The sequence below is a fragment of the Nycticebus coucang genome, chromosome 14, assembly GCF_027406575.1.
Source record: "Nycticebus coucang isolate mNycCou1 chromosome 14, mNycCou1.pri, whole genome shotgun sequence".
NCBI classification, from domain to species: Eukaryota; Metazoa; Chordata; class Mammalia; order Primates; family Lorisidae; genus Nycticebus; species Nycticebus coucang.
The window spans coordinates 7,987,978-8,012,835 of NC_069793.1; the positions used below are offsets into that span (position 1 = coordinate 7,987,978).

A 24,858-nucleotide genomic window follows, 5' to 3' on the forward strand; every position below is an offset into this window, starting at 1 on the left:
GGCCAAGCCGTCCCTGCTCATGATAAGGCGAGGCCAGGGCTGCCCTCTGAAGGAAGCTCCAAGGAGAAAGCAGAGGGCAGGAAGCACCCAGCACTGCAGGTAGCCAGACCCTGACCCTTTGCTGTCCAGGTAAGCCGTGGCCAGTGGCTGAAGACCCAGGAACCCTCCCCCACTACCCTCCTGCAGCCTCTGCCCAACGCCTCTCCATATGGCAGCCTGAACTTTCATCTACCCCAGAGAGACTTTGGCTGGTTTGGGATGTTTGGTCTGAGCCATGAACCAGGGTTGGAACTACTTTCTGCCCTGGGTTCATGGCCATTCGCCAGGTGGGCAGCTGCCCATGTGGGTCTGGGAATGAGCTGTGGGCTGGGAAAGCTGACCTGGGCTTGTGCCCAGCTCTAGCAACAAACAAGGTGATCTTGAGAGAGCACCTTGTGTCTGGGCCTCAGTCTCCTATCTGTAGGATAGGTGTAGATTTGACAACGTGGTCTCTGAGTGTACTTTCAGCTCAACCCTCTGTGATGGCAAGAGGGCCTGAGGTTGGCCTGAGACAACTCAGTATCCCGTGATGTGCTGCTGCCACAGCCATCCTGACCTGTGGGCTTGCTCCCTGCCCTCCCAGCTGTGCAGGGCACCTGCTCCCTCTGCTCAAACTGGGACCCCCCAGGCTCCAGCACCTTACCACCTTGCCTCCTTCCACCCTCACAGTAGAAGCAGCCACAGCCATGGCGGGGATGAAGACAGCCTCTGGGGACTACATTGACTCATCCTGGGAGCTACGTGTGTTTGTGGGAGAGGAGGATCCTGAGGCCGAGTCGGTCACCCTCCGGGTCACTGGGGAGTCACACATTGGCGGGGTGCTCCTGAAGATCGTGGAGGACATCAGTGAGTTCTCCACTGCCCCCACCTGCCAAACTCTAGGCACTTCCGGGCCATCCCTTCTGCGCAGCTCTTGATAATGGTGTCACAGTGACTCAGGCACCAGCTTAATCATTTGGTTCCAAAAAAGACATTTCCCCAACTTCCCCTCCCACCCACCATCTTCCCTCCCTTCCTCCCATTCTAGCTGATTCTGCTGAGTCCCTGAGGATGAGACGGGGGCCACGGTCCCCTGTTCATCCCCTTCTAAGGACAGAAGGGGTGGCCCTTGCCTGGGCTGAGCGAGGCAGAAGTCATGTTCCTGAGGTCTGAGGGGTAGTCAGGGGCTCCTGGTGACCTTCTCCCCCCAAGAGGAAGCTCTCAGCAAGCTGGTGACAGGCCCAGCCTGGGTGGGAAGGCCCTGCCCCCACAGGAAGTTACAGCAGGGCAGCCTGTGGTATCAGTCATGGGGAGTTGCAGGACCAGTGACATGGGGGCTTCTCATCATCCTTCCTTGCCAGGGTGTGGACTGCCCCTTCCTGGGAGTGCAGCAGGAAGACCCTGATAGCCAGAGCCAGAAGGCAGATCCATAAAAGCCCAGCCTGGGTCTAGGCTGCCCTGGGTGGGGTGGGGAGGCTTCCTCAGACCCAGCCAACCCTCCACGTGCAGTCCGGGGAGAAGGTCAGCCTGCGGACAAGATGGAGCCCAGGACAGCCCAGCTACCAGACTGAGGCAGTGAAGGAAACTTCTAGAGGCCAAAGAGGCTGTGAAAGCAGAAGTGGGGAATGGAGGGTCCCTTAGAGGACCGGGTGTCAGGCTGAGCCTGAGAGGAGGATGAAGAATGAGGGCCCCCGGACACGCACGTGGGGGATACAAGAGGCTTTGATGTGGAGTCAGACAGGCAAACCCAGTGCTCCAGCTTGTGCTGGGCCCCCACAGCAAGAGAGTCCCTCTGGCTCCATTCATAGAAAGTCCCTTTGGCTTCTTGGCCTCTGTAAGGGGGATGGTGTCCCTACCCCTGCCACTTCTACTCACTCTTAAGGGAATCAGACACCTAGGTGCTTAGCCAAGCCGGCCCCTTGCCGGCCTTGGCCTCCGGCAGCACAGCGCAGGTCAACTGACCCTCTGGGGGCCAAGCTGCCCACGAAGAGCCATCCTGGGATCTGGAGCCAAAGATGGGGCTGCCTCCAGCCCAGAACAGGGAGACTTCCTGGGAGAAGTCATTTAACATGAGTCCTGAGAGGTGGTCACAGGAGAGTGGGGCAGTGATAGTGGGGCATGGGGGTGCTGTAAACTAGGGCCTCTTGGCTGGGAGGATACCTGGAGAGTAGCAAAAAATGAAGTTTGGTGGCCCCCTGGCCAGCTCCACACACCCTTGAAGGGGCTTAGATGTCACCTTTGTGGGTGAAGAATAGCCACCAAAGAGTCTGGCAGGAGGTTGTCGTCCTGAGGCCCCCATGTAGGGGAGGTGCAGGAAGGGGGCCCTGCGGAGGCTGCAGAGGCCTCCTGGGGAGACAGTGAGGGCCCTAAGGTCAGGCAGGGAGGATGGAAAGGAGGGTAATTTTTGGAGGTACTGGCTACAGTGAAAGGGACGATGTTCAGGCTTGTGGTAGAGAGTCCTTGTCACCCAGCCCTGAGACGTGGGGGAGCTAGACAGGGTGCAAGGAGGTGTCTTTGTGCAAAGCCAGTTTAAGCTGAGCACCTCAAAGCTGGGATTGGGTGTCACCACATTTTTTGGTCCCCGTGCTGGGCACATGGCCAGGTGAGCAGAAATTTCTGGAAGGCAGAAGCCAGTGGACATGCCTCAGCCAGAGGCATGTGGGTTGCTGGCCTGGGCTCTGCGCAGGGTCTGGGTCAGAGGGCCACATGTGGGGGTTGGCAGAAGACAGTAAGTGAAGCTGCCGAACAGGGAGACCCCACGGAGAGGGCATGGCCAAGGAGGGAGAAGAGGGTCCTGTGCCAAATCTCGGAAAGGACAGGTGAGGGGCAGGTCAGGAAAGGGGGTCAAGGAGGACAAATGAAAAAGAGCAAAGTCAAGAGAAGAAGGGGAAGTGGGCACCACAGAGCCACGGACAGAGTGAGGGTACCAAGAGGGGAGGTCAAAAGAGATGAAGATGGGGGCGGGGGAGACTTTGGGGACACTCGTGACACTGGGGGAGGGGCACGAGTGGGAGTTGGGGACAGTAATCACACACTGCTCCAGAAAGGCTGGGAAGACTCAAGTAATAGGGACTTTGTAAGGCCAGGCACAGTGGCTCACGCCTGTAATCCTAGTACTCTGGGAGGCCGAGGCAGGTAGCTTTTGTTCACAAGTTCGAGACCAGCCTGAGCAAAAAGTGAGACCACGTCTCTACTTAAAAAAAAAAAAAAAATTGAAAAAAACCTGAGGCAAGAGGATCACTTGAGCACAACAGTTGGAGGTTGCTGTAAGCTGGGATGCCATGGTACTCTACCCAGGACAACAGCTTGAAAGACTCTGTCTCAAAAAATAAACTAAGGGCTTTGTACACTCTGAGGGCGTGCACTTGCAGGGCCGTCAGTCACCCTTTGTAGTGTTCATCTTCCACCAGGGGGGCTGCTGGAGAGAGCCCAGGAGGAGCCTTTGTGTCTTCCACTTCTGTGTCCCCAACTCCTAGCTGGCTGATGAGGGACGTATGTTTCTAACTGCTTGCTCATGGATTATGCGTGAGGATGCCACAAATGCTCAGCACTACCATGTAGCAGACGTTGTTCTATGTCCACAGAGGCAAAATAGTTATTAATCCTACACATGAGAAAAGGAAAACTGGGGGCTCGGCGCCTGTGGCTCAAGCAGCGAAGGCGCCACATACACCTGAGCTGGCAGGTTTGATTCCAGCCCGGACCCGCCAAACAACAATGACGGCTGCAACCAAAAAATAGCCGGATGTTGTGGTGGGCACCTATGGTCCCAGCTGCTTGGGAGGCTGAGACAAGAGAATCACCCAGGATTTGGAGGTTGCTGTGAGCAGTGATGCCACCGCACTCTACCCAGGGCAACAGCTTAAGGCTCTGTCTCAAAAAAAAAGGAAAACTGGGGCCCAGAGAGGTTAAGTGTCTTGCTTAAGGTCACACAGCTAGTGACAAACAAATATTGAGAGAGTAGCTACTGCTCCATGTCAGGCACAGTCCCAGTCCCTGAGGACATACAATAGAAAGACAGACATGGTCTTTGCCTCCTGGAGCTCCTGGGAGTGCAAAGCCAAGAACTCAGGAGGACAGCGGAGGTGCTAACCGCTGGAGAGCAGGAGGTGGGGCACTGAGATTGGGACACCCAGGCTCTGGGTTGGGGGACTTCCCTGAGAAGTGATGTAGCTGCTGAGCCCAGAAGGATGAGTGGTGTCCAGCCCAGAAAAGCCATTCTGCTGTCACCTTGGGGGCTTGGGCAGGGGAGGGGGCAGCCAGCACAGGCCCCTGATCCTGGGCTTGTGCTCAGGGTTGGGGGCAGCAGGAGGAAGGCTGGGCAGGGCTCTCCATGGCCGATGTGCACCATCTGCCCCACAGATCGGAAGCAGGACTGGTCAGACCATGCCATCTGGTGGGAACAGAAGAGGCAATGGCTGCTGCAGACCCACTGGACGCTGGACAAGTACGGCATCCTGGCTGATGCCCGGCTCTTCTTTGGACCCCAGCACCGGCCTGTGATCCTGCGGCTGCCCAATCGCCGTGTCCTGCGCCTCCGGGCCAGCTTCTCCCAGCCTCTTTTCCAGGCTGTGGCTGCCATCTGCCGCCTCCTCAGTGAGTCTCCTGGCTGGTCCCCTCCACTGGCCAAAAGGCTGCTGCAAGGGGGCAGGTCCCCGCCCTGCCCAGCTTGGCCATTGCCACACTGTCCTTGGTGTCTTGTTGCCACTCTATGAGAGAGGGGAGGCCCCAGGCAGGACCTTGACCCCAGCCTTGCTGAGACCCCAGCTCTCCTCAGGTATCCGGCATCCTGAGGAGCTGTCCCTACTCCGGGCTCCGGAGAAGAAGAAGAAGAAGAAGGAGAAAGCGCCTGAGGAGGAGGTGTATGACTTGACCCAGGTGGTCCTGGCTGGGGGTGAGCACAGGCTGGGGCGGGTGGGGCCTGGGCAGAGCCGGCCAGTTAGGCCCGGGCCTGGGGATGGGCCCGGTGACTCCCACCCTGCACCCTAGGCGTGGCGCCTACGCTGTTCCGGGGGATGCCAGCTCACTTCTCAGACAGTGCACAAACCGAGGCCTGCTACCACATGCTGAGCCGGCCCCAGCCGCCACCTGACCCCCTCCTGCTCCAGCACCTGCCCCGGCCCAGCTCCCTGGTGGACAAGACCCAGCTCCACAGCAGGTGTGCGGCGGCCCTGCATCTGGGCTTCACACCCAGGGCCCACCTGACCCTGTGTCCTTACAGTCCAAAATCCACGCTTCCTGCCTCCAGGTCTTGCCCATGCGTGTGTTGCCCCAGCCCCCGGGCAGCCCCCTACCCTAGCCCCTTGTGCCTGGCCGAGCCCTGACTCCTGCCTCTGCTGTGGCCCAGGTGGCTGGACTCGTCCCGGTGCCTCATGCAGCAGGGCGTCAGGGCTGGAGATGTGCTCTGGCTGCGCTTCAAGTACTACAGCTTCTTCGACTTGGACCCCAAGGTGGGCTGCGGTCAGGGAGACATGGGGGTGTGGGGTCTGTGAGACATGGCACCTGGGTCAGAGGTCTGGGCTCTGGGATGAGTGACTTGTAGGGGCCTGTCCATCTGCCCATTTGCCCGCCCATGTCTCTGTTTACGGACTGCAAAAACACAGTGCTGGGAAGACAAGAGACAAAAGTCTCAGGACGTATTTCTCAAGGAACTATCAGGGAGCTAATGACCACAGACTGGTGGAGACAGCAGTGGGTCCCCTTGGGAAGTATGGGGCTTGAGTGGGAGAGGCGCCAGCCTGCAAACTCCGGGAAGACTTTCCAGAGGAAGCAGCACTCGGACCTGTAGGGACTGGGAGAGGAGGAGTCTTTGTAGGCCTGCTCCAGGCTGTCCTGTCCACTCTCCCTCCCTGCCCACATTCTTTTTTGTTTTTTTTTTTTTTTTAGTGATTTATTTACTTATTTGTCTCTTGCCTCAGCCTCCCGAGTAGCTGAGACTATAGGTGCTCACCACGACGCCTGGCTATTTTGTTGTTGTTGTTGTTGTTGTTGTTGCAATTTGGCCTGGTCCGGGTTTGAACCCACAACCCTTGGTATATGGGGTTGGCGCCCTACCCTCTGAGCCACAGGTGCTGCCCCCTGCCCACATTCTTGATGGCTACTGGTGTGTTCCCTTGCATCCGTCTCAAAAACTGCCCAGGAGCTCACAGGCCACTCCCTCTACCTGTGACTCCACCTCTCTACCCCCTTCAATGCAAAATCAGGCAATTGTCTACAAAACACTTGCTCCCCGGAATTCTACCTCCTGTTTGCAAGCTTTCCGCGGGTACCCCTTGGCCCCTTCTTGCGCCCAGCTACATCTATTCTGGTTCCACATAGAAGTGCACCTGCTGAGGCCACTCTGCCTTCACACTGTCATGCAGTCCCTTCCTATCTACTTATGGCACAAACACAGCCGACTGCCCTCCCTCTGGAAATAGCTTCCTCTCACAGCCCTCAGGCTCTGCTCTGTCTACTCTCTCTCGGGTGTCCCCTCTCCCCAAGATGAACTGCTCCAGCTCCTTACCTCCACTCAGCCCTCCTCCTGTCTCTGCCCTTTCTTCCAGTAATCTCCATTCTCCTGGACTTCAACACCCTGGGCAATCTCTTTTTTATTTTGAGTCTCACTATGTCACCCTTGGTAGAGTGCTATGACGTCACAGCTCACAGCAACCTCAAACTCTTGGGCTTAAGCGATTCTCTTGCCTCAGCCTCCCAAGTAGCTAGGACTACAGGCACCTGCCACAATGCCTGGCTATTTTTTTGTTGTGGTTGTCATTGTTGTTTAGCAGGCCAGGCCGGGTTGGAACCCACAGCCTAATGTCTGGTGCATGTGGCTGGCGCCCTAACCATGGAGCTACAGGTGCCGAGCCTGCAATCTCTTTGTATGTACCAGTGTGTCTGCTGCAGTGCAGACATCTCTCCTGTAAGCTCTGGACTCAGGAGCCTTGACTTGGAACGGGGGGGGGTGGGGGGCTACACCTCAAACTTCAGCCTGCCCAGGGGATCCTGTTGCCATTCAGGGATTCATTGCAAAGGCCCTGAAGTAAAACCATTCGGGACCCTGGGCTTTCCCTCCTACCTGCCCCTCATCATGCCCAATGAATCCTCCCTTAAACAAAAATCTCAAATCACCCATTTTCTTTGTGTCTTCATCTGTCCTGGTCTGAGCCACAGGCATTCTATAGTGGGTCTGTCTCTGCAGCCTCCTCCTCCTGGACCTCTCTCCCCTTGGCCTCCCCAGCCTTGGAATAGACATTAAAAAAGGGCCCCCAGCTTGGTACCTGTATCTCAGTGGGTAGGGCACCGGCCACATACACCAAAGCTGGTGGGTTCCAGCCTGGCCCCAGCCTGCTAAACAACAATGACAATTGCAACCAAAACTAGCAAGGCGTTGTGGTAGGCACCTGTAGTCCCAGCTACTCGGGAGGCTGAGCCAAGAGAATTGCTTAAGCCCCAGAGTTTGAGGTTGCTATGAGCTGTAACGCCATGGCACTCTACCGAGGATAGTGAGACTCTGTCTCAAAAAAAAAAAAAAAAAAAAAAAGAGGCCCATCTGGCCCTACTATCCATGGCTCACAGGCCCCGCCTGCTTCTCCCCAGGTCGCCTCTCTGTCCCAGCTCAGACTCACTTCCCCCTGCAACATCTGCTCCTTCACGTCCTGTGCCACTTCCCTCCCTGGGGACTTTGTCGCTCCCCTTGCCTCTCTTCCCACTTTTCTTCGGATTGAGTACTTTTTGTGATTCCATTTTATCTCCTTTACATTATCTTATTAGATCTACTTTGCTTTCATTTTTAGTGGTTGCTTTAGGGTTTAGAGTACACATGCAAATTACCATCAAGTAACATTTTAAGGCTTCTGCCGTTTAAGGACATCACATGAAGATACTTCTCTGTCCGCTCTCTGGTCTCTGTGCTCTTTACTTCTAAGGGTGTCATTGTCGCTGCTATTGTTACTATGACAGCTTTACTGTGAAATCACTCACATACCATACAATCTACCCATTTAAAGTGCACAACTCAGCAGTTTTCAGTATATTCACAGAATTGTGCAACTATCAACCACAACACTTTACGATGTTTCGTCACCCTAAAAGAAACCCCATGCCTATTAGAAATCACTGCCATTTACCCCCAACCCCTCAGCCCCTGGCAGCTCTCATCTACTTTCTGTGTCTCAGGATTTGTCTATTCTAGACACTTCATCATATAAACCATCATACAACAGATGGCTTTCTTTCTTTCTTTTTTTTTTTTTTTGAGATAGTCTTGCTTTGTTGCCCCCTGTAGAGTAATGTGTGGCATCATAGCTCACAGCAACCTCAAACTCCTAGGTTCAAACGATCCTCTTGCCTCAGCCTCCCAACTAGCTGGGATTATAGGTGCCCGCCACAATGCCCAGCTATTTTTAGAGATGGGGTCTTACTCTTGCTCAGGCCTGCCTAGGCCTCACAGAAGTGCTAGGATTATAGGCATGAGCCACCCCACCTGGCTGGCCTTCCTTCCTTCCTTCCTTCCTTTCTTGACAGAGTCTTACTCTGTGGCCCTGGGTAGAGTACTGTGGTGTCATAGCTCACAACAACCTCAAACTCTTGGGTCCGAGTGATCCTCTTGACTCAGCCTCTGAGTATCTGAGACTTCCGTGCCGGCCATGGAGCCCAGATAATGTTTTTTTTCTATTTTTAGTAGAGATGGGGTCTGGCTCTTGCTCTAGCTGGTCTCAAACTCCTGAGCTCAGGAGGTCCACCTGCCTTGGCCTCCCAGAGTGCTTGGATTATAGACATAAGCCACTGTGCCTGGCCTTCGGCACAGTATTTTCAAGTTTTCTTCATGTTGAGGCACATATATATGCTTCATTTCTTTTTATTGCTGAGTAATATTCCATAGTATGGCTATGCCACATTTTATTTATCCATCCATTAGTTGATAGACATTTGGGTTTTCCCTCACTTTTGGCTGTTATAGATAATGTTTCTATGAATATGCATGTACATGTTGATTCATCATTATCTTTAAATTTTTGCTTTAACTTGTCAATTTTTTTTTTTTGAGACAGAGTCTTCACTTTGTTGCCGTCGGTAGAGTGCCGTAGGCAACACAGCTCACAGCAACCTCCACACCTTGAGCTTAGGCGATTCTCTTGCCTCAGCCTCCCGAGTAGCTGGGACTACAGGCGCCCACCACAACGCCCGGCTATTTTTTTGTTGCAGTTTGGCCGGAGCCAGGTTTGAACCCACTACCCTCGGTATATGGGGCCGGCGCCCTACTCACTGAGCCACAGGTGCCGCCCTAGTCGATTATTATTATTATTTATATACAACAAAAAAAAATTTTTTTTTTAAGAATTTTATTATTTTATTTTATTTTATTTTTTGCAGTGTTTGGCCGGGGCTGGGCTTGAACCCGCCACCTCCAGCATATGGGGCCAGCACCCTACTGCTTTGAGCCACAGGCGCCTCCCTATACAACAAATTTTTAATGATGTACTGAAAATAAATTATAGGAAATGATTTTAAAATGCAACAGAGGACAAAGTCACAATAAACATTCCCATTGAATTCCCTTGGGTGGGGGGGTGAGATTGCTGTGCTCAAGGAAGATTAAATATCACAAATATATCAAAAATTTCAAATTGTCAATGCATTCACACACTGACATGAGCCACAAACATTCTTTTCTTTTTTCTTTTTTTTTTTTTTGTAGAGACAGGGTCTCACTTTATGGCCCTCGGTAGAGTGCCGTGGCCTCACACAGCTCACAGCAACCTCCAACTCCTGGGCTTAAGCGATTCTCTTGCCTCAGCCTCCCAAGTAGCTGGGACTACAGGCGCCCGCCACAACACCCAGCTATTTTTTGGTTGCAGTTCAGCCGGGGCCGGGTTTGAACCCGCCACCCTCGGTATATGGGGCCGGCGCCTTACCGACTGAGCCACAGGCGCCGCCCCACAAACATTCTTTTCACAGGGACTGTACTTATTAATGCCTACCCAGAACCAGATTTTGCCACAAACTATAAAACTTTTAATACAAAATTGTATTTATATATTTCCTAGTCAATTGTATTTTATTAAACTTTTTATTTTGAGACAAAGTAGATTCATAGACAATTGGAAGAAGCAATATACAGAGTTCCTAGATACCCAGATGATCTTAAGCCCAGTTCTCCCCAGTGGTAACACAGTATACTGACACAACCAGTATATTGACACTGATGTAGTCAATATACAGAACCGTTACATCAGCCAATTACTATTTATTGTGTGTTTGTTTATTTGTTTTGAGACAGGGTCTCCCTTTATTGCCTGGGCTAGAGTGCAGTGACATTATCATATAGCTGACTGCAACCTCAAACTCCTGAGCTCAACTGATCCTCCTGCCTTAGCCTCCCGACAGGCTGGGACTACAGACATGCACCACCACACCCCGTGACTTTTTGTATTTTTTGTAGTGACAGTTCTTGCTACATTGCTCAGGATGGTCTCGAATTCCTGGCCTTAAGCAGCCCTCCCACTTCGGCCTCCCAAAATGCTGAGATTATAGGCATGAACCACAATACTTGGCTTAACTACTTTTCGAAGATATTTGTAAAAAATGAAATAAGTCTTTTATATTTGCCCACACACTAACCATTTCCTGGGCTCTTTATTCCTGTGTCTAGACGTGGATTTCCCACTGGTATTATTTTCTGTCTTCCTAAAGGACTTCTGTTAACATTTCTTCTAGTGCTGATCTATCGGTGATAAATTCTTTCAGCTTTTGTATATCTGTGTAAGTTTTCTATAGCCTTTGACTTTGAAAGATTTTGTGTGTGTGTGTGTGTGGTTTTTGGCCAGGGCTAGGTTTGAACCCGCCACCTCCAGCATATGGGACCGGCGCCCTACCCTTTTGAGCCACAGGCACTTCCCGAAAGGTATTTTTATAGGCTAGAAAATTCTTGGTTGACATTTTTTTTTCTTTCAGTACTTTAAAGATGTTGTTTTGGGGTGGCACCTGTGGCTCAAAGGAGTAGGGCGCCGGCCCATATACTGGAGGTGGCAGGTTCAAACCCAGCCCTGGCCAAAAAAAAAACATGTTGCGGGCACCTGTAGTCCCACCTACTCGGGAGGCTGAGGCAAGAGAATCGCTAAAACCCAGGAGTTGGAGGTTGCTGTGAGCTGTGTGAGGCCACGGCACTCTACCGAGGGCCATAAAGTGAGACTCTGTCTCTACAAAAAAAAAAACAAACCATGTTGTTTTGTAGGCTTCCGGCTTATATTGCTTTCAATGACAGGTCTACTGTCATTCATCATTCATCTGCTTATAAAGTGTTTTTTTCTTTTTTTCTTTTCTGGCTGTATTTATACTTTTTTTTTTTTTTTTTTGAGTCAGAGTCTCACTATGTCACCCTTGGTAGAGTGCCCTGGGGTCACAGCTCACAGCAACCTCAAACTCTTGGGCTTAAGCGATTCTCTTGCCTCAGCCTCCCAAGTAGCTGGGACTACAGGTGCCCACCACAATGCCCAGCTATTTGAGTTGTGTTGCAGTTGTCATTGTTGTTTAGCTGGCCCAGGCTGGGTTCGAACCCACCACCCTTGATGTATGTGGCTGGTGCCATAACCACTGTGCTATAGGCGCCGAGCCAAGGGGCCATTATTTTTTCAAATATTTTTTCTAAGGCCTAGTGCAGTGGTTCATGCCTATAATCCTAACACTCTGGGAGGCCAAGGCGGGAGGATCACTTGAGCTCAGGAGTTCAACACCAGCCTGAGAAAAGCAAGTGCCATCTCTACTAAAAATATTAATATTAGCCAGGCATTATTGTCCCAGCTACTTGGGAAGCTGAGACAGGACGGATTGCTTGAGTCCAGGAGTTTGAGGATGCCATGATCGAGGTTGAGGCCGTGGTACTCTAGCCTAGGCAACAGAGTGAGATTCTGTCTCAAACAAAAATATATGTATAAATTTTTTCTAGCCCTGTCCCCTTTGGTCCTCAAATTACATGACTATTGGACTGCTTAAAATTGTCCCACAACCCACTAATACTGTGGACATTTTTATTCAGTCTTGCTTTTCTATGTATTCCGTTTCTTTTTCAGCTACTCCATAATTGATTTGATATGTATTCCATTTTTGATAGTTTCTATTGCTATGTTTTCTTTTTTGTTTTAGAGACACAGTCTCACTTTATCACCCATAGTACAGTGCCACGGTGTCACGGCTCACAGCAACCTCCAGCTTTTGGGCTTAGGCAGTTCTCTTGCCTCAGCCTCCTGAGTAGCTGGGACTACAGGTGCCCGCTACAACGCCTGGCAATTTTTTTGCTGCAGTTTGGCCGGGGCTGGGTTTGAACCCGCCACCCTCGGTATATGGGGCTGACACCCTACTACTCACTGAGCCGCAGGCACCACCCTTTTCTTTTTTTTTTTAACAGAGTCTCACTTTGTCACCCATGGTACAGTGCCATGGTGTCATAACTCACAGCAACCTCAAACTCTTGAGGTTAAGTGATCTCTTGCCTCAGCCTCCCAAGTAGCTAGGACTACAGGCACCTGCCACAATGCTTGGCTATTTTTAGAGACAGGGTCTTGAACCTTGCTCAGACTGGTCTTGAACTCGTTAGTTCAAGCAATCCACCTATCTCAGCCTCCCAAAGTGCTAGGATTACAGGCGTGAGCCACCTCACCTGGCTTTTTTTTTTGGGCGGGTACAGAGTGGCCCCAGGTAGAGTGCTGTGGTTTCTAGCTCACAGCAATCTCAAACTCTTGGGCTAAGTGGTCCTTCTTGCCTCAGTCTCCCTAGCAGCTCTCATCACTACAGGCGCCAGTCACAACACCCAGCTATTTTTAGAGACAGGGTCTCGCTCTTGCTCATGCTGGTCTAGAACTCCTGAGCTCAAGCAATCCGCTAGCCTTAGCCTTCTATTTTTTTTTTTTTTTTTTTTTGTAGAGACAGAGTCTCACTTTATGGCCCTCAGTAGAGTGCCGTAGCCTCACACAGCTCACAGCAACCTCCAACTCCTGGGCTTAAGCGATTATCTTGCCTCAGCCTCCCGAGTAGCTGGGACTACAGGCGCCCGCCACAAAGCCTTAGCCTTCTAAAGTGCTAGGATTATAGGTGTTAGCCGCTGTGCCCAGGCTTTTTTTCTTCTTCTTTTTTTTTTTTTTTTTCTTGAGACAGGGTCTCACTCTGTTGCCTAGATTAAAGTGCAGTGGCATCGTCATAGCTCAAAGCAAACTCAAACTCCTGGGCTCATGTGATCTTCCTGCCTTAGAGCATCTGGGACTATGGGCATGAACCAACAGGCCTGGTGAAATTTTTTTTTTTTTAGAGATGGAGTTGCACTAGCTGCCCAGGCTGGTCTTGAATTCCTGGATTCAAGCAAATCTCCTGGCTAGGCATCTCAAAGTACTAGGATCACAGGACTAAGCCACTGTGTCCAACCACACTGCCACTATATTTTCAAGTTTACTAATCTTCTCTTCTTCCAGATATAATCTGTCATTCAGCTCAGGCCCAGAAGTTCAATTTTGACTTTTTTATAGTTTCCTTGTTTCTGTTTAACATGCTTATGCTTTTTTCTACCTTCTAGAACATACAAGACACACAGGTATTAATAACTGTTCTTCATGTTTTTGCCCACTAATTCTATCATCTGTGTCATTTCTGAATCTATTTTTATGAACTATTTCCTCATTATGACTTGTGTTTCTCTGTTTTCATGACTGGTAATTTTTTTTTACTACTTTTTTTTATTTTTTTTGAGACAGAGCCTCAAGCTGTCACCCTGGGTAGAGTGCTGTGCCATCACAGCTCACAGCCACCTCCAACTCCTGGGCTCAAGCGATTCTCCTGCCTCTGCCTCCCAAGTAGCTGGGACTACAGGTGCCTGCCACAATGCCCAGCTATTTTTTTGGTTGCAGTTGTCATTGTTGTTTGGCGGGCCCAGGCTGGATTCAAACCCACCAGCTCAGGTGTATGTGGCTGGCGCCTTAGTTGCTTGAGCCACAGGCGCCAAGCCTTTTTTTTTTTTTTTTTACGATAGAATCTCACTTGGTCACCCTAAGTAGTGTGCCCTGGCCTCTTAGCTCCCAGCAACCTCCAACTCTTGGGCTAAAGCGATCCTCTTGCCTCAGCCTCCCAAGTAGCTGGGATTATAGGCACCCAGCTGTTTTTTTAGAGATGGGGTCTTGCTCTTGCTCAGGCTGGTGTCGTACCTGTGAGCACAGGCAATCCACCTGCCTTGGCCTCCCAGAGTGCTAGGAGTACAGGTGTGAGCCACCATGACTGACCTCATGCCTGGTAACTTTTTTTTTTTGAGACACGGTCTTACTATGTCATCCTTTGTAGGGTGCTGTGGCATCACAGCTCATAGCAACCTCAAACTGTTGGGCTTAAGCAATTGTCTTGCCTCAGCCTCCTAAGTAGCTGGGACTATAGGCACCCACCACAATGCCTGGCTATTTTTTTGTTGCAGTTGTTTAGCTGGCCCAGGCTGGGATTGAACCCGCCACCCTCAGTACATGTGGCTGGTGTCATAACCACGGTGCTACAGGCACCAAGCCAAATGCTTTTAAGTTGATGCCAGACATTGAAATTTTGGGGTGCTGGATTTTTTTGGATAGTCCTTGAATATATGTATATATATTTTGAGACACCCAGGCTGGAGTACAGTAGGAAGATCATAGCTCATTGAAGACTGAAACTCCTAGCTTCTAGATTCTTCTGTCTCAATCTCTCAAGGAGTTAGGGCTACAGGTGTGTGCCACCATACCTGGCTAAGTTTTTTTCTTTTCTTTTTAACATTTTATTTTCTTTTTCTTTTTTAATTTTTTGCAGTTTTGACCTGGGCCAGGCTTGAACCTGCCACCCCTGGTATATGGGGCCGGCGCTCTACTCCTTGAGCCACGGGCGCCACCCTTTTTCTTTATTTTGTAAAGACATGGTCTAGCTATATTGCCCAGGTTGGTCTCAAACTCCTGGCCTCAAGCAATCCTCCTGCCTCACTCTCCCAATTGTACTGTGACTTACAAGTATGAGCCATTGTGCCTGCCCCCTCTAAATTATTTTAAAACCTTGTGGGGATGGGGGTGGTGCCTGTGGCTCAGTGGGTAGGGCGCCGGCCCCATATACCAAGGGTGGCGGTCTTGACCCGGCCCCAGCCAAACTGCAACAAAAAAATAGCTGGGCGTTGTGGCGGGAGCCTATAGTCCCAGCTACTCAGAAGGCTGAGGCAAGAGAATCACCTAAGCCCAAGAGCTGGAGGTTGCTATGAGCTGTTATGCCACGGCACTCTACCAAGGGCGATAAAGTGGGACTCTGTCTCTAAAAAAAAAAAACCTCATGGGGATGAATTCAAGTTAAAAACAGTCTGATCCTTTCAAGGCCTGCTTTTAACCTAAGTAAGCAGAGCTAGAGCATCCTCTAATCTAGGGCTAATTTACCCTGTCACAGAGACAATTTCCTTCCGAGCACTCTATCGATGCCTGTGTACTGGAAGTTTTTCTACTCTGGCTGTTGATGTGAACCACTCCCACCCTTGCGTGGTGAACGGTCCACCGCCTCCTTTGCATTGTTGTTCCCCAGCCTGGGCTTGTTTCCTTTCAGACATATCCTGACCAGAACTCAGCTAAAGACTTAAAAAGAACCCTCTGCATGTTACCAGGGCTTTCCTTCTAGGCATCTTTCTCCTCTCTAGCTCTCTGTCCTGTGAATTCTAGCTGCTTCGGAGTCCCCCAAATTCTCCACTTCATCTCCTCAACTCAGGGAACATGCCCGGCTCTGTTTGGGGTCCTTACCCCTGGGCTGAGACTCTCTCCAGGCTGTGAGCTGGGCTCTTTGGTCTTGTTCTTTATATTTGGTCTTGTTCTTTATGTTTTATTAAATTAAAATGTATTTTTAGACAAAGTAATATATGATGGCTTAAAGAGTTAGATAGTCCTAGCAAGTTGGTAACAACCGCAAGGGAGCAGTTCCCTGCCCCAGTTCTTATCCCTGATCTCCCACTCCTAGAGGATATAAATGTTAACTGTAGCCTTTTATTCTAGTATTTACTTTTACATGCCCATGCTTGCCTTGCTAGTTCTTGATTTTGCCATCTCATGTATTACCGATTGGCTTTGGATGAAAGATAGAGATTTTGCTGCCTTGCAATCTCTCCCCTCCCACGCAACACGCATGTCCTCATGTCTTTCTCAGGGAGTAGTATTTATAGTCTTTGGTTAAAACAGTGTGATGATGGTTGTAAATAGTAACACATATAAATAGTGTTCTTAGCTAAGCCACAGTGTTAGCTATAGTTATATTTCCTTTCTTGAGTCAAATCTTTTAAAATAAATTGTTCAGGGCAGCACCTGTGGCTCAGTCGGTAAGGCGCCGGCCCCATATACCGAGGGTGGCGGGTTCAAACCCTGCCCTGGCTGAACTGCAACCAAAAAATAGCCGGGTGTTGTGGCAGGCGCCTGTAGTCCCAGCTACTCGGGAGGCTGAGGCAAGAGAATCGCTTAAGCCCAGGAGGTTGGAGGTTGCTGTGAGCTGTGTGATGCACGGCACTCTACCGAGGGCCATAAAGTGAAACTCTGTCTCTACAAAAAAAAAAAAAAAATGTTCATAATTGCTATATTTTTATTTACTTATTTATTTTTTTTTTTTTTTGTAGAGACAGAGTCTTACTTTATGGCCCTCGGTAGAGTGCTGTGGCCTCACACAGCTCACAGCAACCTCCAACTCCTGGGCTTAAGCGATTCTCCTGCCTCAGCCTCCCGAGTAGCTGGGACTACAGGCGCCCGCCACAACGCCCAGCTATTTTTTGGTTGCAGTTTGGCCGGGGTCGGGTTTGAACCCGCCACCCTCGGTATATGGGGCCGGCGCCTTTCCGACTGAGCCACAGGCGCCGCCCTATTTACTTATTTTTTTTAAAGACTTATTTATTTATTTATTTTGCAGTTTTTGGCCAGGGCCGGGTTTGAACCCGCCACCACCGGCATATGGGGCTGGTGCCCTACCCCTTTGAGCCACCGGCACCACCCTTATTTACTTATTTTTATATTAATTGTCCAAAAAGGCCATCTAGGTACTCTCTATGTGGCTCTGGCTTGTCCGTGAGGGCCTTCACAGTGATCAGGGGGCTGGCCCTTCCTTAAGCTCCTCCAACATTCTACCCAACTATAATACTCCTTTCAAAATGGGTGATCACTCAGCACCTATAGCTCAAGCAGCTGGGGCGCCAGACACATGCACCGGAGCTGGCGGGTTCCAGCCTGGGCCCATGAAACAACAACAATGGCAACGACAACCAAAAAAAACCAAAAAACAAAATGGGTAATCACATTAGGATGTCAATTAATGTCATTTTGTTCTCCAAACCATGAATAACTCTAGGGTAGTGTTTTTCAACCTTTTTTTTTTCATCTCATGGCATACTTGAACCTATACTTAAACTTCCACAGCACACTTAAAAAAAGAATATACTTCCTGTGCTTTGAACTTCTTTTCATAATAATTTAATGAATGATCTTTAAAAATTTTCCCAGCACACTGCTTGAAAATCCCTGCTCTAGACGCACGCAAGTCTTGTTGTCTCAGACTGCCCTGCACTATTTTCTTGGGAATTCCTACATTGGATTTCTTGTCCCTGGATCCTTATGTTCCTCTTTCTTCACCGAATCCCTGACTTTTTTTTGTTTTTTGAGACAGAGTTTCATTTTGTCGCCCTGGGTAGAGTACGGTGGTGTCATAGCTCAAAGCAACCTTAAACTCCTGGGCTCACATGATTTACTTGCCTCAATCTTCCAAGTAGCTGGGACTACAGGCGCCCAGCTGTAGTCCAGAGATGGTGTCTCGCTCTTGCTCAGGCTGGTCTTGAACTCATGAGCTCAAGCAATCCACTCGCCTTGTCCTCCCAGACTGCTAGGATTATAGGCATGAGCTCCCGTGCCCAGCTGTTTTTTCTTGTTTGTTTTTTTTTTGAGACAGATTCTCCCTCTGTCGCCTTGGGTAGAGTGCTTTGGTGTCATACCTCACAGCAACCTCAGATTCTTGGGCTCTTGATCCTCTTGCTTCCCAAGTAGCTGGGACTACAGGCACCTGCCACAACGTCTGGCTACTTTTTAGAGACAGGGTCTCACTCTTACTCAGGCTGGTCTACAAGTCCCCATAAACCAAGGGTGGAGGGTTTGAACCTGGCACCGGCCAAACTGCAACAAAAAATAGCCAGGCGTTGTGTAGTCCTGTAGTCCCAGTTACTCGGGAGGCTGAGGCAAGAAAATTGCCTAAGCCCAAGAACTAGAGGTTACTGCGAGCTGTGATGCCACGGCACACAGGCATGTGAGGGCAACAAAGTGAGACTCTGTCTCTAAAACAAAAAAAACTTTCATATATAGAACTGTAATCTATCTGGAATTGATATTTATTTATACATGCTGTAATGTAAGGATCCAAATACTCTTTTTTTTTTGAGACCAAGTCTCACTTTGTCACCCTTGGTAGAGTGCCCTGGTACCATACCCCCAGCAACCTCATACTTTTGGGTTCAAGCGATTCTCTTGCATCAGCCTCCCGAATAACTGGGACCACAGGCACCCACCATAACACCCAGCTATTTTTTAGAGACGAGGTCTCACTCTTGCTCAGGCTGGTCTTGAACTTGGGAGCTCAAGCAATCCACCTGCCTTGGCCTCCCAGAGTGCTAGGATTACGGGTGTGAGCCACTGTGCCTGGCCCTCAAATATTCTTATATACAGCATGTCCATAAAATTCATGTGCAATTCAAAACTATTTTAAATAGTTTTTGTTGTTGTTGTTGTTGCTTTGAGACAGAGTCTCACTGTGTTGCCCTCAATAGAGTGCTATAGTGTCACAGCTCACAGCTACCTCAAACTCTTGGGCTTAAGTGATTCTCCTGCCTCAGCCTCCCAAGTAGCTGGGACTATAGGTGCCTCACTATTTTTTTGTTGCAGTTGTCATTGTTGTTTTTAGCTGGCCCGGACTGGGTTCAACCTGGCAGCCTCCGTGTACGTGGCCAGCGCCCTACCCACTGAGCTACAGGTGCCGCCTGACCCAGTAGCATTATTGAAAAGAGCATCCTCTCTGGGAGGCTAAGGTGGGTGGATTGCCTGAGCTCAGGAGTTTGAGACCAGCCTGAGGAAGAGTGAGACCCCATCTCTACTAAAAAAATAGAAAAACTAGCCCAGTATGGTGGCAGGTGCTTATAGTCCTAGCTACTCAGGAGGATCGTTGAGCCCTGGAGTTGAGGTTGCTGTGAGCTAGGCTGATGCCCTGGTACTCTATCTGTGGAGGGAGACTGTCTCAAAAAAAAAAAAAAAGTGCATCTTTTCCCCAGTGAACTTTGTGACCTTTGTCCTAGGTCAGGTGAACACATATGTGTGGGTCTCTTTCTAATTTCCATCGGTCAATTTTTGTCTCCTTGCCAATTCCACACAGCCTTAATTTCTATAACTTTATAGGTATAGTCCTTTAACAAATAACATGCTTGTCTTGTTACGCTCATAAAGCGTAGTGCTTTGTCTCTATAGGGATTTTGATAACAGTTTGAAGTTCTCTTCTGCCCTCTACCTGTCTTTATTTCCTCCAAGCTTTCTTTTTTTTTTTTTTTTGTAGAGACAGAGTCTCACTTTATGGCCCTCGGTACAGTGCCGTGGTGTCACACGGCTCACAGCAACCTCCAACTCTTGGGCTTACGCGATTCTCTTGCCTCAGCCTCCCGAGCAGCTGGGACTACAGGCGCCCGCCACAACACCCGTCTATTTTTTTTTGTTGTTGCAGTTTGGCCGGGGCTGGGTTTGAACCCGCCACCCTCGGCATATGGGGCCGGTGCCCTACTCACTGAGCCACAGGCGCTGCCCTTTCTTTTTTTGAGACAGTCTCAAGCTGTTGCCCTGGATAGAGTGCCATGGCATCATAGCTCACAGCAACCTCCAACTCTTGGGCTCAAGTGATCCTCTGTCTCAGTTTTCCTCTTTTTAGTAGAGATGGAGACTTGCACTTGCTCAGGCTGGTCTCAAACTCCTGAGCTCAAGCAATCCACCCGCCTCGGTGTCCTAGAGTGCTAGGATTACAGGTATGAGCCACCGCATCCAGCCTCCAAGCTCACTCTCTTTCTTTTTTTTCTTTTTGTTCATCTCAGTCTCTGTGGTGAATGCCAGCGCTATCTTTCATGATGGGCAACCCTTGCCTGTCCATTCATGATTAGAAGTGAAGTGTTACGAAGCCGATTGGAGCCCCTGAGTATATGAACAGGGTGAGAGGACCTTGCTGCTGCTCTTTGTGGGGTCTTTTTCTCTGACTGTTTAGCTTCTCAGCAGCAAACCCTCTTATCTTTCAATCGGGGATAAAAAGATCACTGGCATAATACCAGATGGGCTGGGATGTCTCACCCCTCAGAATGCCAACTTTAAAAAACTTCTGGGCCAGGCATGGTAGTTCACACCTGTAATCCTAGTGTCTAGAGAGGCTGAGGCAAGAGGATCACTTGAAGCCAGGAGTTTGAGATGAGCCTGAGCAAACATGAGACCCTGTCTCTATTGAAAATAAGAAATATTAGCCTGTGTGGTAGTACACATCTATAGTTCCAGCTGCTCAGGAGGCTGAGGCAGGAGGATCTCTTGAACACAGACATTTGAGGTTACAGTGAGCCATGATGATGCCATTGAACTCTAGTCGGGTTACAAAGTGAGACCTTGTCTCAAAAACAAAAACAGAAAAAAAACGGCCAGGTGAGGTGGCTCACTTGAGCTCACAGGTTTGAGACCAGCCTGAGTCAGAGCGAGACCCCACCTCTAAAAATAGCCAGGTGTTGTGGCAGGCACCTATAGTCCCAGCTACTCAGGAGGCTGAAGCCAGAGAGTCGCTTAAGCCCAAGAGTTTGAGATTGCTGTGAGCTGTGATGCCATAGCACTCTACCAAAGGTGACAAAGTGAGACTCTGTTTAAAAAAAAAGGAAAAAAAAAACTTTATCTGTTTTTAGCACAGTGCAGCCCCCCGACAAATGCGTACCAAATGCAGGGCTACCTCTGCTTCAGCATCCCAGAGAGTAGATCTTTGGAATTCTGCTAGATGCCAGCTTGCTGTCACTTTGTGGCAGATAGAGCTGGGGAGGGACTAGTCCTCACTTCAGCCTATGCTTGCCTCTCACTCAGAGGGGCCTATCCAGGGGTCTGCCATGAGAACTGGAGGCCTTTGTTCAGAACCATGTTCTTTTTGCCATATGCTTTTTGCCTATTCTCAAAACTCATTGGTAGCTTTACCAGAGAACAGGTAACGGAGAAAAGCGTGAGATCCTACCTTTTTCGTAACCTATTTTCTCCCTAATCCTTTCTTTCCATGTTCCAAAAAAAATTTTTTGACACTCTGCCCTGCTATAAGACCCCTTTCTCTGGGCGGCGCCTGTGGCTCAGTGAGTAGGGCGCCGGCCCCATATGCCGAGGGTGGTGGGTTCAAACCCAGCCCCGGCCAAACTGCAACAACAAAAAAATAGCTGGGTGTTGTGGCGGGCGCCTGTAGTTCCAGCTGCTCGGGAAGCTGAGGCAAGAGAATCACATAAGCCCAAGAGTTGGAGATTGCTGTGAGCCCTGTGACGCCACGGCACTCTACTGAGGGCAGTAAAGTGAGACTCTGTCTCTACAAAAAAAAAAAGATCCCTTTCTCTTGTTTGGGTTTAACTTTTTATGCCTCTTAGCACCCAACCCAGCTTTGATTAGGTTTCCAGTGAGTGTTGGTCTGTGGGGAACCGAGATGCCTTTCTGAGTCTCTGCCCTCCCTGCTTCCTCTCTCTGGAATCCTCTTCCTTCTCTCTTCATGTTAGTGGCTCATTGCCATCCTTCCTATCTCTGCTCAGCCTGTCACCTCCTCAGGGAGTCCTTTCCCAAATGCTTCCCTATGTTCATTCTCTCTTATCACCATCAAACTTTCCATACCCTTCTTGACCAAGGGCGTGAGTGAGCTTCCCCCTGGAAGCTGTCTCCCAGACAGTGTTTATCACACTCGTGAATTATTTTACTTACTTGTTGGTTTGCTCAGGCTCCCGTGTACCCCCAGCAGCATGCTGGCCCATAGCAAATGTTTGTATAACAGAGCAAAGGCAGCAGGGGGCTGGCTGGCTATATGGGCGGAATTGGGAATCTGCTGCCCATGTCCAAGGGCCATGCTTGCAGTAGCTGGGCCAGGGCAGTTGGCATTTGACCAGCCCCTCCCCTGCCCCATGGCTCCAGACAGATCCTGTGCGACTGACCCAGCTGTACGAGCAGGCTCGCTGGGACCTGCTGCTGGAGGAGATGGACTGCACTGAGGAGGAGATGATGGTGTTTGCAGCCCTGCAGGTGCCAGGGGGGCCTGGGCATCCTGGGGCGGCTGGGGTGCAAGCTAGTCCCAGGTTAGGAAGGGCATTCCAGACTGGGATCAGTCTCCGGGACAGCTTGGCTTAGGAGCACTATTGGGTGACTGGGCTGCCAGACTCAGCCCTCCCTGGCCACGTGCCCCACCCAGTACCACGTCAACAAGCTGTCCCAGAGTGGGGAGGTGGCCGAGCCGGCTGGCGCAGACCCCGGGCTGGATGACCTGGACGCAGCCCTGAGCAACCTGGAGGTGAAGCTGGAGGGGTCAGCGCCCACAGATGTGCTGGTGAGTAGGGACTCTGGCAGGCGCGGGGGTCAGGACCAAGCGTGGGGGACCCAGGTGCCCCTCTGACTCCTCTCCTGCCACAGGACAGCCTTACCACCATCCCAGAACTTAAAGACCACCTTCGAATCTTCCGGTGAGTGAGAGGCCAGTCCAGAGAGAGAGACAGGGAAGGAAGGAGGAACGTGGCCTTTCACAACTCCCACCCCCCACCTGCCCCTCAGGCCCCGGAAGCTGACCCTGAAGGGCTACCGCCTGCACTGGGTGGTGTTTAAGGAGACCACACTGTCCTACTACAAGAGCCAGGATGAGGCCCCAGGGGACCCCATTCAGCAGCTTAACCTCAAAGGTGAGTTAACAGGGGTAGGGGCTGGAGAAGTCCCCCCTGGCCCACATAGGGGTTGGACAGGTGAATGCTCTCACCAGGCCTCAGCTTCCTCCTGGGGACCGGAGAAGATGCCCTCTGTCCTGAGGTGGTGTATGGAGTGGCATGCACACAGGGACTGCTAGGGCAGCTCTCCTCCTCCTCAGCCTCTTAGCTCACCCCTTCCTTTCCCTCCAGGCTGTGAGGTGGTCCCTGATGTCAATGTCTCTGGACAGAAGTTCTGCATCAAACTCCTAGTGCCCTCGCCTGAGGGCATGAGCGAGATTTACCTGCGGTGTCAGGATGTGAGTGAGAGCCAGGCAGATGCTGGGGCAGGGGCTGGCACCAGGGCTGAAGGTGCACTAAGGACAGGGAGGGTGCAGGGCCAGAGCTGCTAACGCTGCCCTCTCCTCTGTCCCTTCTACCCAGGAGCAGCAGTATGCCCGCTGGATGGCCGGCTGCCGACTGGCCTCCAAGGGCCGCACCATGGCAGATAGCAGCTATGCCAGTGAGGTGCAGGCCATCCTTGCCTTCCTCAGCTTGAAGCGGACAGGTGGTGGAAGCTCTGGCAACCAGCCCCCGGGCCCTGACGCCTCTGCTGAGGGCCTCAACCCCTATGGCCTTGTTGCCCCCCGCTTCCAGCGAAAGTTCAAGGCCAAGCAGGTGTCACAGCATTTATCCAGCCACCCTTGACCCTTGGATCTTCACTGAGCCTTCCTTGGGAAAACCACATGCTCACTTGTTCCTTCTCCCTCTGTGTCCCTGAGACTGTGTGGCTGGTCCTCACCCTCTGAGAGGGATCACGTCCACCTCAGGGTCTGGCTAAGTCCACATTCGCTAAGTGGTGAGAGGTTGCATCTGGTGACCCTGCATGGGACACTGCCCCTTGGCAGGTTCAGCACCTTGTCTCCCTGACACGGGCAGGTGGGGCAGGGCATGAAAAGTTGTCTAAGAGACCTTGGGGGAAGGGAAGAGAGCCAGACAGCCCCTCACTAGTGTGGTCCCGCAGCTCACCCCTCGGATCCTGGAAGCCCACCAGAATGTGGCCCAGCTCTCACTGACTGAGGCCCAGCTGCGCTTCATCCAGGCCTGGCAGTCCTTGCCCGACTTCGGCATCTCCTATTTCACAGTCAGGTGCGATCCCCAGTCCCTCCCTGCCCCAGTGATACTATCTCTGCCCTTATCTGCTGCCCAGGGAGTTTGCACCCCATCTCAAGAGTGGGTCCTAGGCAGGTGCCCTGAAGCCTCCCGGCCTTTATCCTCTATGGGCAGACCTCACAGAGGATCCCCCCCATTCTGTACCCCCACAGCAAACACAAGAGACAGAGTTCAGGCCAGGAAAGCAGGAGACCTAGCTTCCGCCCTCCTGTGCCATGGACTATTCACTCTCTGGGCCTGAGCTCACTGGTCTGTAGGACAGAGCTAATGGCAGATACTGCTATCGTGTCCTTGATTCTTCTTCCCCAAACTGCAAAGATATGAGCAAGGCAACAGCTGCTGTTGCTGCTGCTAAATGCTGTTATAATAATTATATCAATTAACTCCCATTTTCCAGATGATGAACTTGAGGCCCAGAGAACCTAAATGGCTTGCTCAGGGTCACATAGCTGGTGAGCTGCAGAGCTGGCTCATGCTCTGTCATGCTGGCTCTGGAGCATAGCACCGTGCCCTGGACAATGTAGGGTGGAGCCCTTATTCACTGTCTCTCCTGGGGACCAGGTTCAAGGGTAGCAGAAAAGATGAGATCCTGGGCATCGCCAACAACCGCCTTATCCGCATCGACTTGGCTGTGGGTGATGTGGTCAAGACCTGGCGCTTCAGCAATATGCGCCAGTGGAATGTCAACTGGGACATCCGGCAGGTGGGCTCCGAGTGGGGGTTGGGATGGG

The 24,858-nt window shown here is 50.9% G+C and overlaps 1 protein-coding gene across 2 annotated transcripts in view; it reads left to right on the forward strand.

Moving 5' to 3' along the window:
* Positions 1 to 24,858, forward strand: part of FERMT3 (FERM domain containing kindlin 3) — a 25,496-nt gene continuing 638 nt past the window's right edge. The window contains exons 1-14 of one of the 2 annotated variants that reach the window (XM_053560674.1): positions 1 to 129; positions 709 to 885; positions 4,381 to 4,614; positions 4,796 to 4,912; positions 5,008 to 5,176; positions 5,366 to 5,468; positions 22,200 to 22,307; positions 22,474 to 22,608; positions 22,692 to 22,741; positions 22,830 to 22,954; positions 23,168 to 23,274; positions 23,399 to 23,632; positions 23,979 to 24,103; positions 24,689 to 24,830. In XM_053560674.1, the coding sequence (XP_053416649.1) occupies positions 726 to 885; positions 4,381 to 4,614; positions 4,796 to 4,912; positions 5,008 to 5,176; positions 5,366 to 5,468; positions 22,200 to 22,307; positions 22,474 to 22,608; positions 22,692 to 22,741; positions 22,830 to 22,954; positions 23,168 to 23,274; positions 23,399 to 23,632; positions 23,979 to 24,103; positions 24,689 to 24,830 (1,809 nt within the window). In that variant the 5' untranslated portion in view covers positions 1 to 129; positions 709 to 725. Of the gene's footprint in view, positions 130 to 708; positions 886 to 4,380; positions 4,615 to 4,795; positions 4,913 to 5,007; positions 5,177 to 5,365; positions 5,469 to 22,199; positions 22,308 to 22,473; positions 22,609 to 22,691; positions 22,742 to 22,829; positions 22,955 to 23,167; positions 23,275 to 23,398; positions 23,633 to 23,978; positions 24,104 to 24,688; positions 24,831 to 24,858 lie in introns of those variants that run through there. The other variant, XM_053560676.1, reaches the window with a different exon arrangement.